Source organism: Cebidichthys violaceus, unplaced genomic scaffold, assembly GCF_023349555.1.
Source record: "Cebidichthys violaceus isolate CVI_PGR_0920_01 unplaced genomic scaffold, fCebVio1.0.p SCAF_75, whole genome shotgun sequence".
Lineage (NCBI taxonomy): Eukaryota > Metazoa > Chordata > Actinopteri > Perciformes > Stichaeidae > Cebidichthys > Cebidichthys violaceus.
The window spans coordinates 186,773-205,289 of record NW_027176959.1 but is presented as its reverse complement, the minus strand read 5'-3'; the positions used below and the strand labels follow the sequence as shown (position 1 = coordinate 205,289).

Sequence of the window (18,517 nt, the reverse complement as noted above, 5' to 3'; positions counted from 1 at the left end):
TGAATTGCCTGTGAGGGTGGCAAAAATAAGATGTCCTGACGTGTTTATCAAAGTGTTATTTACTGCTTTTTTTCGTGTTGGAATAAATGTTAAATATTTAACTGCAAAGTAGTAATGCGTGTTTGATACCTTATTGTTTTTGCATTAAATCATCCTGGGATGTTTTCTGAAATTGATTGGATGTGGCACAACCCTACCTAGAACATTTTCCACCAGCCGCCCCTGTTCAAGTGCTTTTATCTTTTACACTTCAACTGCTTTCACCACTTGCATAACTGACACTTCAACTATTAACAGTGCACGCACTTCAACTATCTCTGGTTCACTTCAACTGAAATTTCACTTGCTTTCAACATTTCAACTCATCTTAGGAGTGTATTCATCTCTTACTCTTTCGGTGACAGTCAACTTCTTTCGATGCAGAGTCATCTGCCATCAGCTTACATACCAACTGACACTTCAACTATAAACAGTTCACACACTTCAGCTCTCTTCAGCACTTCAACTACAATATCAATTGCTTGTATTGTTTGCAATTCAACTTTCCTTTCCACTGCTTTCACCTCTCTCTCTCACTTCAACTGTTAGTTGAGCTCACAGCGTCTTTGAGCGAGTCATTGAACCCCAAGTTCACAGATAAGTGAGCACGCTTCAACTTCATTCGGAAAATGTAGCCTTTTCTTGTTCACGTTTTTCTTGCCTTATTCGTTTGTAAATGTAACTGTCCATTGTTTACGTCCTGTAAATTCTATCTCACAGTGCCAGCATATATATCTGATGGAGAATTATATATATATACTACTCAAATTTAAAGATTTTTGGTCCTTCAAATCCCATCATGTGTAATTACAAAACATCCACATCCACTTCCTCTCCAGACATTAAAGCCCCCCAAAGTCCCAGAAACATTAAGGAGCGCATGCCTCTCGGTGTTCTCGCAGGTAGCTACACTCTGGAGCTCATCATGCTGTTTTCAGTTTTACTTCTCTCAGTATTCAACCTATTGGTTCCTTAACACGAGGGATAAGACATTATGTATTTGTTCGTGTCCCGTTCTCAGATTCATCGATCACGCTACATGCTCCGGAGTGCATTTGATGCTCTAAGATCAAAATGAATCATGTGCTGGACTCCTGAAACTGAAGTTGAACTTTTCCATATTTCCTGCAGGAACATTGACGTGATGTCTGTTTTGTTTTTTTTTAATTCTTGAGTCACTTTGCTATCCACGAGTATACAGTGAAACATCACAGCTACAGCGCGCTGCATTGTGCACATAGCGTTGGGGGTCAGTGAAAGTCACTCATGCAGACCGTCATTATTTTCAGCTGCCTGCGTGTAAGAGTCCTCCGCTGACGGGCCGAAGCCTTGTTGCATTGTGTCCAGTAATCTTTCGTTGTCTGTCGGCACCAGCGCAGCCACATATGGGTCCCTCCTTCATCCATCCCGGGCCTTTCTGGAGCGTTCCTCTCCGGCATGCCTGCCATGTGTCTGGAAGTGACCACACAAATAGTGAAAGCAGGGGTTGAATCATGCTGTCATTGGAGCCCCCCCCCCCCCCCCACCTGAATCCGCTGCATTCCTTTCCTTGTCATCCGCCTGCCTATTGGGGGAGAGGGAAGCAACGCACTGAAGTAAAACAGGAAAACCACCTCATTGCTCCCAGAGTTACGTCAGGCGCTCCACAGTAGCTTCTACGCACAATCAAACGAATGTGAAATATGCCGCGTCAGTCCCACAGGAGTGGAGAAAACAATAAGGGATTTATGGTGAAAATTCTGAAAACTAACTTCCTGTGGTTAGACACCTCAGGCGTCCCTGCTGGTGCTCCCCTCTCTTTAATCACAACGTCGTCATGACATCATTGTGACATCATCCTCCTCCAGTTTCCTGTTTTTCATGTAAATGTTTTATTTCTGTTTATTTCATTCTTTCATTTTTCAACCTTTTCATATATACGTATATATATATATATATAGATATATATATATATATATATATCAATATCAATATGTGCCGTGTATATACAGTATGCTTTATATTTATGGTATGATAAAATATGAGAGCAAAGAAAGTTGATGGAATATTTCTATTTTTAAGGGAGAGCCATTCACATGGATTTGGCAAGCTTCTCTTTATGGTAAAAACAAATGCGGTGCCTTAATTGTGAGTTTTATATGATGAATTATCAATAAAGAGACAACATGATCCATGTGAAACCAAATCCCAGTACATTTAAAGCGTGTGTGGGCACCACGGTGCTCGGCTGACGAATTGTGGAAATTACACATGAAAGATACTGAGTGATAATCTGTAGTATGGAACATGGATTTAGCAGCTGTTGTAGAGCTTTCGACCGTATCCCACAATATTCCCCGGCAGACGGCGGATGCCCAGTTGTTGTGGAACTGAAGATGTTGAAATTTCCATTTGGACCATTTTGTCCACGTTGGCTTAAAGGTGGGGATTAAAAAATGATCATTTGATACGATCGAAAACTCCAAAACAGCTTTTAAATGGACCTTGTGGTCAGATCGTGTGATTGCTGCCGCCGCTGTTTCCAGGGGTCCGGAAAGAAGTTACGACACGGACAAGAAGTCCCTGAGATTCTCGGAGGAGTTGAAATTTGAATCTATGATTTCCATGACAACATATGGGGTGGAAAATCGAAAGTTTGTCAACAATCTAACCTTGAAACTTCACAAAACTGGACCCATCTCTCAGACTTGATATGAAATGTTAAAAGCAATCTTAAACTTTATTATTAAAAAAAAGGTTCTCTGCATTTAACCCATCCCCATAGAGCAGTGGGCTGCTACTGAGAAGCACCGGGGAGCAGTTAGGGGTTCGGTGTCTTGCTCAGAGACACTTCGCCACAGGACACGTGGTAGCCAAGGACCAAACCACTGGACGACCCTCTCCACCCCATGAGTCACGGTCGCCCCATACTATGCAATCATAGTCAATTTCAGACACGCACAGCTCAAAAACGACCCAATGTAAATTTGAGCTTTTAGGATAACTTACCACAAATATATGTTTATATATATATATATTCTGTAGCCATACTAGTGGCTAAAGGCTGTGTCTTAGATGATAACAGTCAAACACTTTGGTCCTGACTGAAATATCTCAACAACTGTTGGATGGATTGTCGTTTGGTACAGACATTCATGGTCCCCAGAGGATGAAGAGTATTGACTGGTGATCCCTCATGTTCCCCCTCCCTTTCTTTTTTTAAACAACACTTTTTTGGGGGTCAGTTTTCACCGGGACAGTGAAGAAATGGGGGGAGAGGGATGTAATGCCGGAGATAATCTGTAACAAAGGTCCTAAGACCGAAATCCAACACGAGACGTTCGGGTTTAAAGGCATGTGCTGAAACCACTCGGCTACCAAGGCGCTCTGAGTTTTCCTCTTTTTTTTGCAAAACCAGCAGCTCAAAGTGTTGATTATTCAATAAAATGGCTCGACATCAACCGGCGGGATTGTGTTGTACAGACATGGTTCATGGTTTCCAGATGATGAATCTCAATGACTTTCGTGATCTCCTCTCATCTAGTGCCACAATAAGGTTTTTGGTGTTGAGTAAAATATTTTGACAAAGTTATTTAGTGAAAATGTAATTGAAATTTACCGCAGGTATCCAAGGTCCCCAGAGGATAAATTCAACTTAACTGTTCATCTTGTCCCATCGTCAGGTCAAACTTTAGTTAATGACCAAAAAAAAAAAACCTGCATAACTAATGGAATTCCCCTCAGCAAATATTAGCAGATGCTAACAGAGTTGCTAACATTAAGCTCAAAGCACTGCTGTGTAAAAGTGTAGCCTTTCAGTAATGATTATTAATGTTGTAACTAGTGTTGTTACACTTATTATAAGTTCGCACAAGCAATACTATTTGTACATGCTGTTTCATTATTTTTTAAACATATTTTATATACTTGTATTATTTCTAATTTTACTCTTAGGTTTATTGTAATATTTAATAAATCACAGAATATAATGTATAGTGACATCAAATGGGGAACGTGTTTGTTATTGACTATGAAACGCGTTTCGAGGCCAAGACCGAGATCCAGCTGAACATGTCAATGACATAACTCCGGTGAAAAGCATTCCCGACCGGCCCGAGTGAAGATGGAAAAAGTGACACTGATTAAATCTAATACCCGAGCGGTGACATCACATCCCCCCCCCCCCCCCCCCCCCCATATTCCCCCCTCCCCTCAGAAAAAAAGAGGAGGCTGCGTCCGGATTGGACGGCGGGCTCGGGCCAATCACAGCGCGCACACATGGGAAGAGTTTAAAAAAGATTCAGAAAAGTGTCGGAAAGTTGTCTCTTAAAAGCCTCACGAGCAGGTCCCATTGCACTCGCGGCGAACACTTATTCCTCTTTTAAAAATTTTGAAATAAATAAAGATACCCACGGAGTTGTTCGGGGACTTTTTCTGTGCGTCCCCCGCCCCCCCCCCCACCACCGCCTCGGACAGAGAGTTGTAAACCTGCTTCTCCATTTTTAAAGCGCCTCTTCGGCTCCGCTGTAAATACACGAGACTATCAGGATGACGACACACTTCAGGAGCGGACCTGCCTTCGGTCTCTCAGCCGAGGTCAAGAGTAAGGTAGGGTCACTTCAATGTCATATTTTCTATGAAGTGTGATATTATTTATGCACCGAATATAGACGCGTTGCAGCTGGAGCCTCGAGTCCCCCAAGTAACGTTGAGGTCAAGGGTCAACGAGGCATGATGACGCTCATCGTAAACACTGTCTCTGTGGCCTTATTTTAACTTGTTTGTCTCGTTCCTAAATTCTAACGACATTAAAGATGAAGGTGGGGGTTTGTGGGCAAGTGGGCAAGTGGCTGTTGCTAGGACACACTGAAGTCCTTATATGGAGGTAGTGTGAGCGGTTTCTGGATGAAGGCTTTGGTGTGTGCTAGTTGTACTCATGTTGGCTCGTGCCTCTTCAGTGTAACAGGTGAGAAAGGACATGAAAGCACGCCGAGCGGCTGTAGCTGTTACCCTTAAATCAGTTGTTAAAAAGAGCCGGTGATGCATTTCTCCTCTCGTTCCAGTGTGCTTGGCCACAAACACTTTGATAGTAGATCACACAGTGAGGGAAGTGATTGTTTTGGAGCTGAAAGTGAGTCTCTGTGGCCAAATCATTTGTGTGATCATGGAAGACTTGTACTGCATGTGCTCTGTGTCTCCGCAGCCATTGATCTCCTTGGCTGTAAGACATCAAACTGGGTGAAATGTGAATGTTTTAATGAGCTTTTTGGTAGTAAGAGATGAAGGTATCTCTAATGTTTATTACTGATTTTAAAGGGACATAATGTTGGCTTGTATGAATGAATGAATAGTAATGTGTGTGTGTGTGAGTGAGTGACATGGGGTCAATAGTAGAAGACTCACTCAGATATTCCTTTGACTCAAGAAAACTTATTTGTACCACAATGTCAAAATACTCCATTACAAGTAGAGGGCCTGCGCTCAAAACGTTACTTCCAGAAAAAAAAGTGGAGAAATATTGCTCAAATTGTTGTATATTATTATGTTGGATGTAAGCAGCGTTTTGATGTTCTCCAGTTGGAGCTATTTTAACCTTGATATGCTATGAAAAATGCGTCGACTAATCTGTTCATATGTTAAGCATCAATCCGTAAAGTACTATCATGAAGTACATTGCAGTGACGTAGCATCAATACAAAGACTCAGTTGAAGTAGAAATACCTCAGATTTGGACTTGAATACTTGAGTAAATGTACTTTTATAGTTGCATCCCATCCCTGCATGGTGTCGTGCCAGTCGTATTTCCCAGCATTCACGCTGTCACCGTCCTGACAGGAAGTGTCAATACAGCCATTGTGAGTATAATGCAGTTATTTCTCTGTGTCGTGACAGCAGTGACTCTGTACAGTGAGATGAGTCAGAGCTGCCGACAGCCTGCTCAGGATGAGAAAGGTCAGCGTTCATCATCATCGTCACCACCATCATCATCATCATCACCACCATCATCATCATTGTTATTGTCCTGGAGGGATGTCGTCTCATCCCTGAATAGTGCCGTCTCTCATCAGGGCTCACACACACACACACACACACACACACACACACACACACACACACACACACACACACACACACACACACACGGAGATGCACTGCACTCTGTGAAGCCCACATTCCTTTCATTACCACTGTTCAGCACTCAGCGGGCTCTCTGTCCCAATTGGAGGTTTGAGGTTGCTTTTTTTGCCGCTGGTGTGTGGCTGTTTTGCTGCCCCCCCCCCCCCACTCACCCACCCACCCCCCCCCCCCCCCCCCCCCACACCCACCCACCCCCGAGTCGATTATACACACAAGGACAAGAGGAAGAAGTATTTTCTGTAAGGCTAGGCGAGGGAATTAAATGTTTCGTTCATGCTTCATGCAGAGCTGGTAAGTTCCAGCAAGCGTGACTTTAGAGACGACGCAGCAGAAAAGACTTAGCGGCGTGATCTAATGACCTTTTAAGGACCGACCGGGCTCTGCACTCGAGAAAGTGTCTCTTCTCTAAACAGTTTACATCGCAGTGCGGAATGACAAAACACTGCCCTGACAGAACGCAGGTGCACAGGAGACGGATGACAAAGCCGTGCCAGCGGCTCGCACAGTGGACCCACATTGCGAAGACGCGACGTCAGACTGTGTCTTTGTTTGAGTATGAAGGGATTTCTGTTTTACCAGTTCCAGACAGGTAGATGTATTTACCCTCTACTCTGCGGTGGACCCCACATGGTAATATGCAGTAGTTCAAGTGGCCCCCTGAGATTCAGCATAGGTTGTGTGAACCCAAGTGAGCCTATGTAACTTATAAAAGTTAAAAAATGAATTCATAATCCATCATTACTCACTGCTGCTTCTGAAAAGTGAAGCCAATGAAATGCCGTTACTTGTATTCTCTCTAGTGACCATCAGGGGGCGACTCCTCTGGTTGTATAGAAGTCTAGTCTAAAATGACTCTACTTCTCTCTTGATTTATTCCCTCAGTAAACATTGTAAACATGAGTTTATGGTCTCAATCTCTAGTTTCAAGTCTTTTTCAATACAGCATGATGTTCATTTAGTAAATTATGATCCATTTAGAGTAAATTAGACCATAAAGCAGCGTATGCTTTAGAGCGGGGCTACCTTGTGATTGACAGGTCTACCAGAGCCGTAAACCCATCACTCCTCCTCAGTCCAAATGTGGTCACTTCTGTTCACTAGTTGCAAAAAAAAGCCAAGATGGCGACGACCAAATCGCTGAACCCAAGGCTTCAAAACGTCAGTCCACAAACCAATGAGTGACGTTACGATGTCTACGTCTTCTTTTAGACAGTCTGTGGGTGTGACCAGCAGTTGTAAATGGTGGCTAATGCTAGCTACTCTCTGCTGTCTTTAGATATGCCTGTGTAACTGACATTGCATGACATTACCGAGGGAGATCACTGACTTTATGAGTATTCTCTACTGTTACACAGCCAAACCTGTGCAAAGAATCTTTGTAGGAAGCGAACTCTCGGTCCGAGACGAGTAGCTTCTTGTGCTACTGTCACACTTTGTTTGGGCAAAAGTGTCATAGTGTTGTTTTACGTCGGAGTGTCGTTAAACATGTTTGTCTTAGTGTTGAGGTTCGCTCATAAAAACGACCCCTTTTCTTCAACACCTCACTTAAAGAATTATAGATATGTAATACAGCGGTTTGTTTTAATTTAACGAAGAAGCCGAACCTCTCAAATTTTAAAATGTCGTCTACACACAATCAGCTGCACAATACCTTTTTGAATAATTAGAATACAGTCAAAAATCGGCAACATTTTGACTTGAAGGAGGAAATAATTGATTGAAAGAGCGAATAAACGAGATCATGACTTCAGTGCAGACTTACGGTAGGCCATTTGAACAAATACACAAGTACGCTACTGAAGTACAATTTTGAGGTACTCGTACTTTAATTGAGGATTTCCGTTTGATACTTTTGATATTTCTACACTATGAATGAATATGGCTCTTTTATCTCAGAATCCCACAACAACAACAACGCGGCTAAATCCAGCTGAGGACCTGTGGATCCCTTCCTGTCTCTCTGTCAGACATGGGTTTGTGTGAGCACTCGACTCGCTGTAAAAGGGCAGATTGTGGAAAACCCAGTGGGAGAGAGGGAGAAATATGAGCCGGGCCGATCGGGGAAGACAGGTCGGTCAGAGGGAGAGGCAGGAGTGTTTTTCGGGGGGGGGGGGGAACTGTTTCTCCCAAGTTTGGTGTGATGGCCTGGAAGCTCCGCGGCCCCTGCTGCTTCAGAAATACTTGTTTGTGTTGGCTGCCGATCCCAGACTGTGAAGACTTATCGGCAGAACATTCAGGGGAAGGGGACAAAGTTGTGTGTGTGTGTGTGTGTGTGTGTGTGTGTGTGTTTGCAGTGGGGGGGTGGGGGGGCAGGCTCAAGCAGCCTTAAAACCCCATGCCAGAACAGAATTCAAAGTATTAGGGGGCAACGTGTTTGTGCCAATAAGGAAATACATGGAGAGAAGAGAGAGCGGCCGGTGCGTTTCTCCATGCAGGAATGTCCACAGGGCTTTTTCATTCCCCCCCCCCATTCCTTTTGTGCGCCTCATCTCAAAGTATGTCTTTATTATACAGTAAGACTTTTAAAGACGGCACAGATTAGGATTGTGCCGTCTCTTATGAGACCAGGGTTATTTTTAGTTCCTGCAAACCTGGCATGAAATATGTGTTGTATTAAACTGAAGTATAGCCTTCAGTGTGCGTGTAAAGATTTGTATATTGTGAAGGAATGTTCTGCTGCTATTACACCACCCCTCCATAGAATTTCACTGTATTTTCCCCAATTTCATAGTTCTTTTCAGGAAACTTTTTGGAAATTATGCTGAAATTATATACAGTTTTGTAAAAAGTGTTACCGTTTAATTGGAAATGCCACATTTCAATAATATGGAAAGGATCTTCCACAGGACAATATTTGACACGGTTCGATGCCCACATTAACACTTTTTGTTCTTCCACAAGAGTTAAAAGTGGAGACTTGTGCATCATTCTTTTATTGTTCTTTTAAATTCATCAGTTTTCCGTTGCTCAAGAAGTTCACTTGAGCGGCTAAAAGGCCGGCCACAACAGAGACGGCTCGGTCACGGACAGTCCGATGGGCTGAAGTCAGCTTTCGTTTTGAAACAACTGAACATAAAACCCAAAAGTTCAACCTCACGTTTAACCTCTGACCTCTGTGCCCCCCCCCCCCCCCCCCCCCCTTAGCTTGCAGGGAAGTACGACCACCAGAAGGAAGAGGAGCTGAGGCTGTGGATTCAGGATGTGACGGGCAAGAGGATGGGGGACGGCTTCATGGAGAGTCTGAAGGACGGGGTCCTGTTGTGCGAGTGAGTGAATGGAGACGGTGACGGGATGCTATAGCACGGAAACATTAAATCAACCTTTTTAATAATGCTCATTTCTCTATTATTATTATTATTATTATTATTATTATTATTATTATTATTAGAGATTGCTTCTTAAAAATTGAACTTCCTCGAACTTTGTGTCTCTTTCTTTGTAGACTCATCAATGTGCTCCATCCGGGTTCTGTGAGAAAGATCAGCAGCTCCACTCAAAACTGGCACCAGGTAATAAACAGCTCTATGTAAGGAAAAAGCTCAAAGTCGGTTCTCCAGAGCATGTGGAACTTGGTTAAAGTAGCCGCCACATCAAATGATGCAAATCTCAACTGAAAACAAGCTTTTAAGGCTTGATTGAAGCGCTCTACAAAAATTCCCCCTGTGATATTTACACTTGATAATGAACAAAGGAACGCGCACATAGTCAGACAGAGTCAATAATCATGAGGGGCAACGCACAAATGAGATACTTTCAATATTTAGCAGTCAAAACAAAACTGTAATCACAACGTTACAGAAATAGTTGGGATATTTTGGGGGGAAAAAAGGCTCATTCACTTTCTGGCAGGAAGTGTTCAGACGGAGAGTTCGATACCGCTATCGTGTCTGGCTGTTAACATATGAAGTTATCGCTAGGTAGCCAGTTAGCTTAGCTTAGCATAAAGACTGGAAATGGTAGAGGGGGAAACAGGTTGCCTGGCTCTGTCCAAAAAGTTATGCTAGTTATGTAAACACGCTATATCTCAGGCTAGCTGTTTCCCCGTGTCTCCAGTCTTTGTGCTGAGCTAAGCTAAGCTAAGCTAAGCTAACCGGCTCCTATCGGTAGGCTCATATTTACCATACAGATGCGAAGTTGGTATTGATCTTCTCTATCCAACTCTCTACAGGAAAGCAAATAGAAATATTTCCCTGAATGTTAAAATATTCAGTCCGGATACAGATATCCATACCGGGTCTTTATACCAATGTTCAAGTAATAAGTTGCAGGCTTGACTTAAACATTGCTTACTTTGTAAAACAAAATGTAACTAATAAATCCATAGATAAAGAGGTACTGAAGCGGGTCCCATACCAGATCCGGCTATTTGAGTCCGTATCTGACAGACATTCTGTCCCGGCATCAGCGCATCTCTGCTCAGGACTTTACGTCAGATGTCAAAATGGACGCTCTTCTCAACTAGCGCCGTTGTCTGTGTGTTTTTTTTCTTCTTTTTCCTCCAGCTGGAAAACATAGGGAATTTTGTCCGCGCGATCACAGCGTACGGCCTGAGGCCAGATGACATCTTTGAGGCCAACGATCTGTTTGAAAATGTCAACCACACTCAGGTCCAGAGCACGCTCATCGCTCTGGCTGGAATGGTGAGCGCGCACACACACACACACACACACACACACACACACACACACACGCAGGCTATTAATTCTAATTAATAGCCTGCAAAAACCACGAGTATTAACAATGATGCACTGAAGTATATCTTGATAATCACATACATGTTGCAGCCACCAGTCTACCTGTGTGAGTGAGTTGTGCTGCCTAGACTATAGGACTACAATATGGCAACGGCAGAATAATAATAAAAACAATATGGGTACGAAGAATGCACTCTGATTACCACCGTTTTCCCTTCTGTCTCTGCCACCTCTCTCTCACACTCACTCTCGCTCTTAGGCCAAGTCCAAAGGTTTCCACTCCAAGTACGACTTGGGAGTGAAGTACGCTGAGAAGCAGCAGCGACGCTTCGCCCCGGAGAAGCTCAAGGAGGGACGCAACATCATCGGCCTGCAGGTCAGAGCAGCGGAAATGATAAATAGAACTGGATTCTGTGACCACGCTTTCTCACGGGGTTGTGTGTGTGTGTGTGTGTGTGTGTGTGTGTGTGTGTGTGTGTGTGTGTGTGTGTGTGTGTGTGTGTGTGTGTGTGTGTGTGTGTGTGTGTGTGTGTGTGTGTGTGTGTGTCCAGAGATGCTCTGCTGGCCAAGTGTGTTCGTATTGAACCCGCTGCTGGACTTCATGCTGAATCAATCTTCACAGAAACCTTTAAAATTGAGTCTTCTCTTACCCGCCCTGCATGTGGAATAACAACACACTCGTGGGAATGTTTGCCATCATAGGTGCGATCTTAAATAAGTTTTCTGTCGTACAGATGCTGCCCAAAGCGACCTCTGTGTCTTACGACCATGACCCCAACCCCCTCCCTCACGGACATTTGGGAGGGTTTAGTTCTGTCCCAAGAAGTTCTTCCAAATCGTCGAGTGTTTGAGGGCTCTTTCGCAGACATTTTGATTAACTTGTGAACCCTTTCCGTAAAGCCGGCATTTCTGCCGACTTTGCCTGAGGGAATTACCCACAATTCATAGCAATGTGACGTTAAACATGGGGGTTACCAGTGGAAGCATGGAGACGTAATTAAAAAAAAAAAAAAATAGGTAAACAAAGAGGACAGCCTGGACTATTACATTTACACAGAAACATTAAGGATTTATCATAAGGCTTTTCTGACAAAAAACGAGTGAATGGACTATTTGACAATAACCTCTCATCTCGTGAGGCAAGAGCCTGGAAGACGTTCAAATCAGGGAGTGAAGAATATTAAATAAATACCCACAAACAATGTAACATATGTAACACCATTTCAAGCCCTTGGAGTCTCTTCACACTCAACTGTTTACCAGGTGACGTCAGTAAGTCCCTGAGGGGTTCAGGGTTTAAGGCGTTGGGGACAGGGGGGGGGGGGGGACGGGGGACGTTGTGTGTTTGTAACTCGCTGCGTTTCGCTCCGTCTCCAGATGGGCACCAACCAGTTTGCCAGCCAAAAGGGCATGACCTCCTACGGCACACGGCGCCACCTGTATGACTCCAAGATGGCCATGGACACCCCTTTGGACCAATCTACCATCAGCCTACAGATGGGCACCAACAAGGGAGCCAGCCAGGTGAGGAGACGCTGGATTGATTTTCTGTTATTCTATACTTTGTTGTTGTCAACGCATCCCGTAAAAACACCTGGACGCACGCTGTGTGCGCGATTGGGAGTGCATGCAAAGTATGATTAGCAGAGCTGAGTCTATTTAATTTAATTTAATTTCATTAATTTCATTTAACTCAGTATACACTACTGTTCAAACGTTTGCAGTCTCCTGCGACAAAAGCTTGATTCGTTACAGGTTTCAGGTTAGTTAAGGTAGAAAGTCCTCTTTGCAATTTAGGATTTCGTTTGAAGGGGTTTGTTTCGTACACTGAGAACAAAAAACGCTGATAATTGAAAACGCGCAAAGATCAAATCAGCTGATCAAATCACAGTTCAAACCTCTTCAATCTAACCACTGAGTAGACTGCAGAGGGCTTCCCAAACATATTTAGAGTCCGGTCGCACCGTTGTGGTTTAAATACCACAAATTAAAAATCCCCCCCGTCATGTAACACTGTAGGGACATCGACTCAGTGGACGTTTTAATCATTTAATTCTCCTTCTTTTGAGGCCCAAACTATGTCAAATGTAGATAATACAAATATTAATGGAGCGAAGAAAAACAGTATAACAGAATTATGAACAGTAATATACACGTTTCTGCCCCCCCTCCCCCAGGCCGGCATGACAGCCCCGGGGACCAGGAGGCACATCTTCGACAAGAAGCTGGAGCTGGAGAACTGTGACACCACCACCATCTCCCTGCAGATGGGCACCAACAAAGTGGCCTCGCAGCAGGGCATGACCACCTACGGCCTGCCCCGCCAGGTCTACGACAACAAGTACTGCGCCAACCCCACCGAGGCCTTCTACAACAACGGGAGCGAGGCGGAGTTCGACGGCTACCAGTACTCTGACTAAGAGGACCACAGCCCCCCCCCACCACCACCACCACCACCCACCCACCCCGAACCCCCCTCCCTCCTCTTTGCTTAACTTCAGACAACCAACCACAGCTGTCTTTGTGACCATCAAACCTACCAGACGTCCACGTCTTCTTTCTAAACGTACTTTTACTCTTAGGAATTTATTGTTCATCTTTCAATGAGTAAAAGGGAGACAAAAAAAAATAGTGTTTGCTCTGACCTTACGTCAAAGATTTCATGCAGCGGCCAACCTCTGTTTCACGTTGCTCTGATGGATTTTGTTACCGCTAAAAATACCAAAGCAACACTCTGATTTAATGACCTTTGCTATTTATAGATTTGGTTTTTGCTAGTCTTTTATACTTTCATTGTAATTAGAGATTTTTATTTTTTTTTTTAACTCTTCGACATGCCTCACCTCCCTACCCGTCCAATCCAGTTTGAGCACTGACGAAGCCGAATTTAAAGAAAACAAGTGACCGCGTTGGTGCTATTGAACATTTTTTTTTTTTTTTTGACCCATCCGGAACCCGGGAGTCCACCTCGGGACGACACGGAAAGCTCCGGCGGTTTCCCACAGACTGAGCCGAGGGCCGGCGATGCGGGAGGACTCGTAGCTTTGTGCGGACATTGCTTTGTTTTGTGAGCACCCCGCGCTGTCATGTTCACGAGCCTGCACTAACAAACCACCGCGCCATTTTTTTCTTTTTTTACGGGGCTAATGTGCACATTTTTAAGGAAGTATTGAGGGGGAAAAAAAAGTAGATGCTTTTCAATAAAGTACAGGAGCAAATGGGTAGGTGTTGTGATATATATATATATATATATATATATATATATATATATATATATATATATATATATATATATATATATATATATATATATATATATATATATATATATATATATATATATATTTTAGTTTGAAGTTAGGGTAAACTTAGTCACCAGTAGTCTTTGTCCTGTTGTTTCTTTGGCTTCTGTGCCGCTCACCTTGTGCCTCGTTAGTAAGCAGTGGCGGAATTCAACGAAGTACTTTTGCTCGGTACAAATTTGAGTATTTCTATTTGAAATGGACTCAGATGATTATTTTGTACTTTTTAAATCGACTGCACTCATTTGTCAGTTATAGTAACTTTACAAGATACAATTTTACAAATGAGGTTATAATCATATAATAAGAAGAACCATGTTTCTGCACTGAGTATTTTTCAGGTACCATTACCTTCATACCATCTCTCGGGCCGTACCGAACAGTAAGGAAGGAAGCTTCATTCCCAGAGTTGACATTCGAATTCTAAATCAACATTTTCTTTCTTCTTTTTTTTCCCACACGTTTATTAATTTAGTTTGAAATCGGGTATTTCTGCACAGTTGCATCTAGAGATTAGGCTACACTAACATTATTATTATTATTATACTATTTGCTGCATAGGATTGTTTCCGACTCCTGTGATCCAATCATTTCTAGTCACTCCAGAGTTGAGTCCAAAAGTCAAAGTTTATTGAAAATTAAGATGGATGTAATTATTTACAATATTCCCATATTTATCAAACTGAGAATTTTGTTAAAGATTGTTTTGTTTTTAAATTTAGGGTGATGACGTCAGGAAATATGGCAGACATTCGAAAACCTCCAATAGAAGCTTCAAATGTAAAAAAAACAACATCCGGTGCAGCACTTAACATTTCAAATGCTGGGCTTGTAATGGGGGTATTTTAACATGTATGGTATACTCAAATAAAGTATCTGAGTACTTCATCCACCACTGATGTCCCTGGTGCCTGTGCTCCCTGATAATTGCTCAGTGAATCGTGCCAAATATCCAGATGAGATTCTCGTTTTTAAATTTTCTGCGTCGTACTGTTAAACCCACCGAATGCTTTGAATGTAATGTTAGCGGAGGGTTACGGGATTCATTTTCAACACATTAGAAAGCAGTAATGTGCATTTAGAAACGCTTCAGAGGAGTCTTGGGCACCTGGTCGAGTGCTTCACATCACAACCTCCGCATTTCTTTGTGAAATCTTCGGATGTATCTGCTCACAATTACTGTCAGAATTAGGTGTTGAATAAGCTTCGTGTGTGTGTTCATGTGCTGTATGGGCCGATAGATTGGAGCTCTTGAATTGTTCGGCAACAAAGGCGTCGCAGCCACGTTTGAGGACGTGTAGCAGTGTGCCATCTAGTGGGGGAAAAGCACATGTACACTCCATCAAACGTCTAAACATTCCCTTTTTTTATTCAATCAAATGTAGTTTTTTAGTTCCCTGTGAGTGAATGCATCTCAACGTTTCACTTTAACGCGTTGGCTTTGTTTTCGACATTGTTCAAACGTTACATCTTTGCTAACCTCTTGACTTTTTTTTTTTTTTTTTTTTAATTTCTATACGCGTTCACTAAACATGACATTGTGCAATAAAAAAACACTTGAAAAAAATATGGTTCTGATTTAATTTTCTCATTACCTAAAAATACACAGTAGATGTGAAATACATATTAGTGAAATTCCATGATTGTGATTTTAAAAAAAGGAAAATAATAAAATCTAGCAGTATGTGTGTGTGTGTGTGTGTGTGTGTGTGTGTGTATATATATATATATATAATTATTTTTTTTAATACTGGTCCAACAAACAAACTTTTAACAGTTCAAACTCAAAAATGAAACCAACAAAATGGTTCAGTGCATTAGAGACGGGGGTGAAAACTAGAAAAAGTGACACTTCTTCATCTACTGATTACAACACCCTAAAGACGAGACGATTGACATATTTGTTTCATCAATAAACACAAAGAATAATGATGGAGGACATGGAATGTCTAACACTGATGGAAATTTCAGTCAGTTACATTTTCAATTTAAATTCTAAGACAATTTCGTCGAAATAAAAGACAAAACATCATGATCTATTCATTCAAAAAAAAAACATTTAAAAAAACTGAATTAAAAGAAAACTTTTACACTGACAACTGTGACGGAGACAAAACAACATGGCAACTCTCTGGCCCAGCCAGAGGAAGGTGTCGTGCTCAGCAAGCCACACTGTAGCAAAATCAAACTGACGAGCGTCGCATGCAAAAACACAACGCTGCTCTCGTTTTGTGAAGATTTTGCTACACTGTGCTCGCGGAACACGGCTGAATTTAATGGACCAATCGCAGGGGAGAAGTGTAAGTGAGTGAGGTTAGAGAGAGGGGGAGAGTCACCGGGAAACATGACTATTGATTGGCTGCTTCACAGGCATCGATCCAATCGCTGTAAACATCCACCGGCTCAGACAGATCTGATGGGAACAGGGTTAAAGGGCATTCCAACAAATACAACGAACCACTCGCTCCACGGCTTTTAATAAAACCTGACTTTACACATCATTTAATTCCACAAAACAACCGAACGAAAAAAAGGATACAGGTAATCGGAGTCTGGAACTCCTCCAAGCAAACGCTGCACGATATAATTCCCGTGTTGCGTGTTCGTTCCCTGTAAAACAGTTATTAGTATGTTAGTGATGCGGCTCACGGTGCACGTCTCTATTTCTGTCTGAGGTTTCACGTCTACTCACATTTTGACATCGCAGGATTTCTCGTGATTACAAAACGGGCACGTGAACTGGACGTCCAGGTTGCCAGTCATCTTTTTCTTTGGAGGTGGCTTCCTCTTTGACTTCCTGCGCCCCATTTGTAGTGTTGTGTGGCTGCAAAAACAACAACAACAACAACAAAACAAAACAAAAAAACTGTTGAGAGACAGATACTGAGACACTCACGGTAGGTACAGTATTAGTTCCATTGCTTTGCATCTATACTTCTCAACAATACTGCCTACACAAGCAGCCGTTATGATATGAATGGCAATAGCTAGTTAAAAGACAATAACTCACACACCATTGTTAACCAGTAATGGCTGCTTACCTGGCTCATAAGCAGGTAACGTTAACATTAACGGTCCCGTCACCTTTTCCTCGTGGATAATAACTCTGCCTCCAACGTATACATGGTAAAATCTGAATCATGCTTTATTACAGCCTCGTGATCAGTCTACAGCTACAACCGCAGCCGAACAAATCAACTGACGTCATAACCGGATCAGAAAAACACTTGCGCTGAAGCGCCAATAAGCTACTGCTACACGCTAGCAAGCTAACTCGCTAACATGCTACCTTGTGAATAAAGACGTATGAGATAATGAAAAAGAAGCTTTTAATAAACGACTTTGAAGGTAAAACGTCAAACTGAAGTGCGTGTGTTATGGGTTGTATTGTTTCGCATTTGCTTAATGGTGTGACTGTCTGTCTTACCAGAGGGATGTCTGCAGCGGAGGATGCTCTGTGTATTCAACTTCATCCGGGTACTGCGCCTCTCTGGGTCCGCCACCGATTGGTTAGTTGGGAATTTGACCGGGTTGTGATTGGCTAAGAGGTGGAGACTGACAGCGTTATGTATCCAATAGTGGGCCTCTCCTTTTAAATTAACTCCCTCCTCTGGTGATGGTGCAAACATGACATCCTTCAAATTCTAAAACTTTAGATAGATAGATAGATAGATAGATAGATAGATAGATAGATAGATAGATAGATAGATAGATAGATAGATAGATAGATAGATAGATAGATAGATGAAAATAAATTCCATTTGACTATCCTGGCAACTGTAACATTACTGGAACATTTTGAATATTCTATGGATTATCCAACTGAGATAAAGTGATGAATTGTCATGGTTAAGCCTGTTGATAAAAGGTTTCTCGCCCCAAATAAAAATATGAAAGGTCTGAGCCACATCAACTTGAGGTTAAAATGTAATGAACAAAATAAGTCTGATAGTGTGTGTCACAGAAATAAGTGAGACCTCCTCAAGTAGAAACACTTTCGCTGCAGCAGGTAAATACATTGTTGCTAATAACTGATGAGGTGCTGTGTTTGAATTTCAGAAAATTATTTTTTTATCAAAGGTTTATTATTATTATGATTATGATTATTAGGATTGTTGTTGTTGTTGTTGTTGTTGTTGTTGTTGTTGTGGCGTCCTGTGATGTGTACTATCCAATAATTAATTGGTGGCTGTTTCTTTATCTTGCTCAGGCTACATTTTTTATACTCAATGTATTATTATTATTATTATTATAAACCATAATTCGTTATTGGTTATCAATAGCAACAACAACGGCAACAATAATTATAATAATAATAATAATAATAATAATAATAAAAATACATTTTATTTATCGTTTAAAAAT

General features: G+C 42.2%; 2 protein-coding genes across 3 annotated transcripts; one reads left to right on the top strand and one right to left on the bottom strand.

Annotated features, from left to right (window-relative positions):
• The first annotated feature begins 4,340 nt into the window (after nt 1-4,340).
• On the top strand, nt 4,341-14,107 carry cnn1b (calponin 1, basic, smooth muscle, b). The gene is made up of 7 exons (XM_068736994.1): nt 4,341-4,626; nt 9,301-9,422; nt 9,599-9,665; nt 10,659-10,796; nt 11,110-11,226; nt 12,228-12,374; nt 13,028-14,107. The coding sequence occupies exons 1-7, from the start codon at nt 4,567-4,569 to the stop codon at nt 13,268-13,270; spliced, it is 894 nt and encodes a 297-aa protein (XP_068593095.1). The 5' UTR covers nt 4,341-4,566; the 3' UTR covers nt 13,271-14,107.
• A 792-nt stretch (nt 14,108-14,899) lies between these two features.
• Nucleotides 14,900-17,684, bottom strand: elof1 (elongation factor 1). 2 transcript variants are annotated; one of them, XM_068736992.1, is made up of 4 exons: nt 17,580-17,684; nt 16,845-16,976; nt 16,692-16,762; nt 14,900-16,565 (listed from the first exon to the last, which is right to left on the bottom strand). In XM_068736992.1, the coding sequence occupies exons 2-4, from the start codon at nt 16,958-16,960 to the stop codon at nt 16,501-16,503; spliced, it is 252 nt and encodes an 83-aa protein (XP_068593093.1). In that variant the 5' UTR covers nt 16,961-16,976; nt 17,580-17,684; the 3' UTR covers nt 14,900-16,500. The 2 variants fall into 2 exon arrangements, with proteins under 2 accessions (XP_068593093.1, XP_068593094.1); XM_068736993.1 differs by lacking the exon at nt 17,580-17,684 and adding an exon at nt 17,194-17,570.
• Nucleotides 17,685-18,517: the final 833 nt, after the last annotated feature.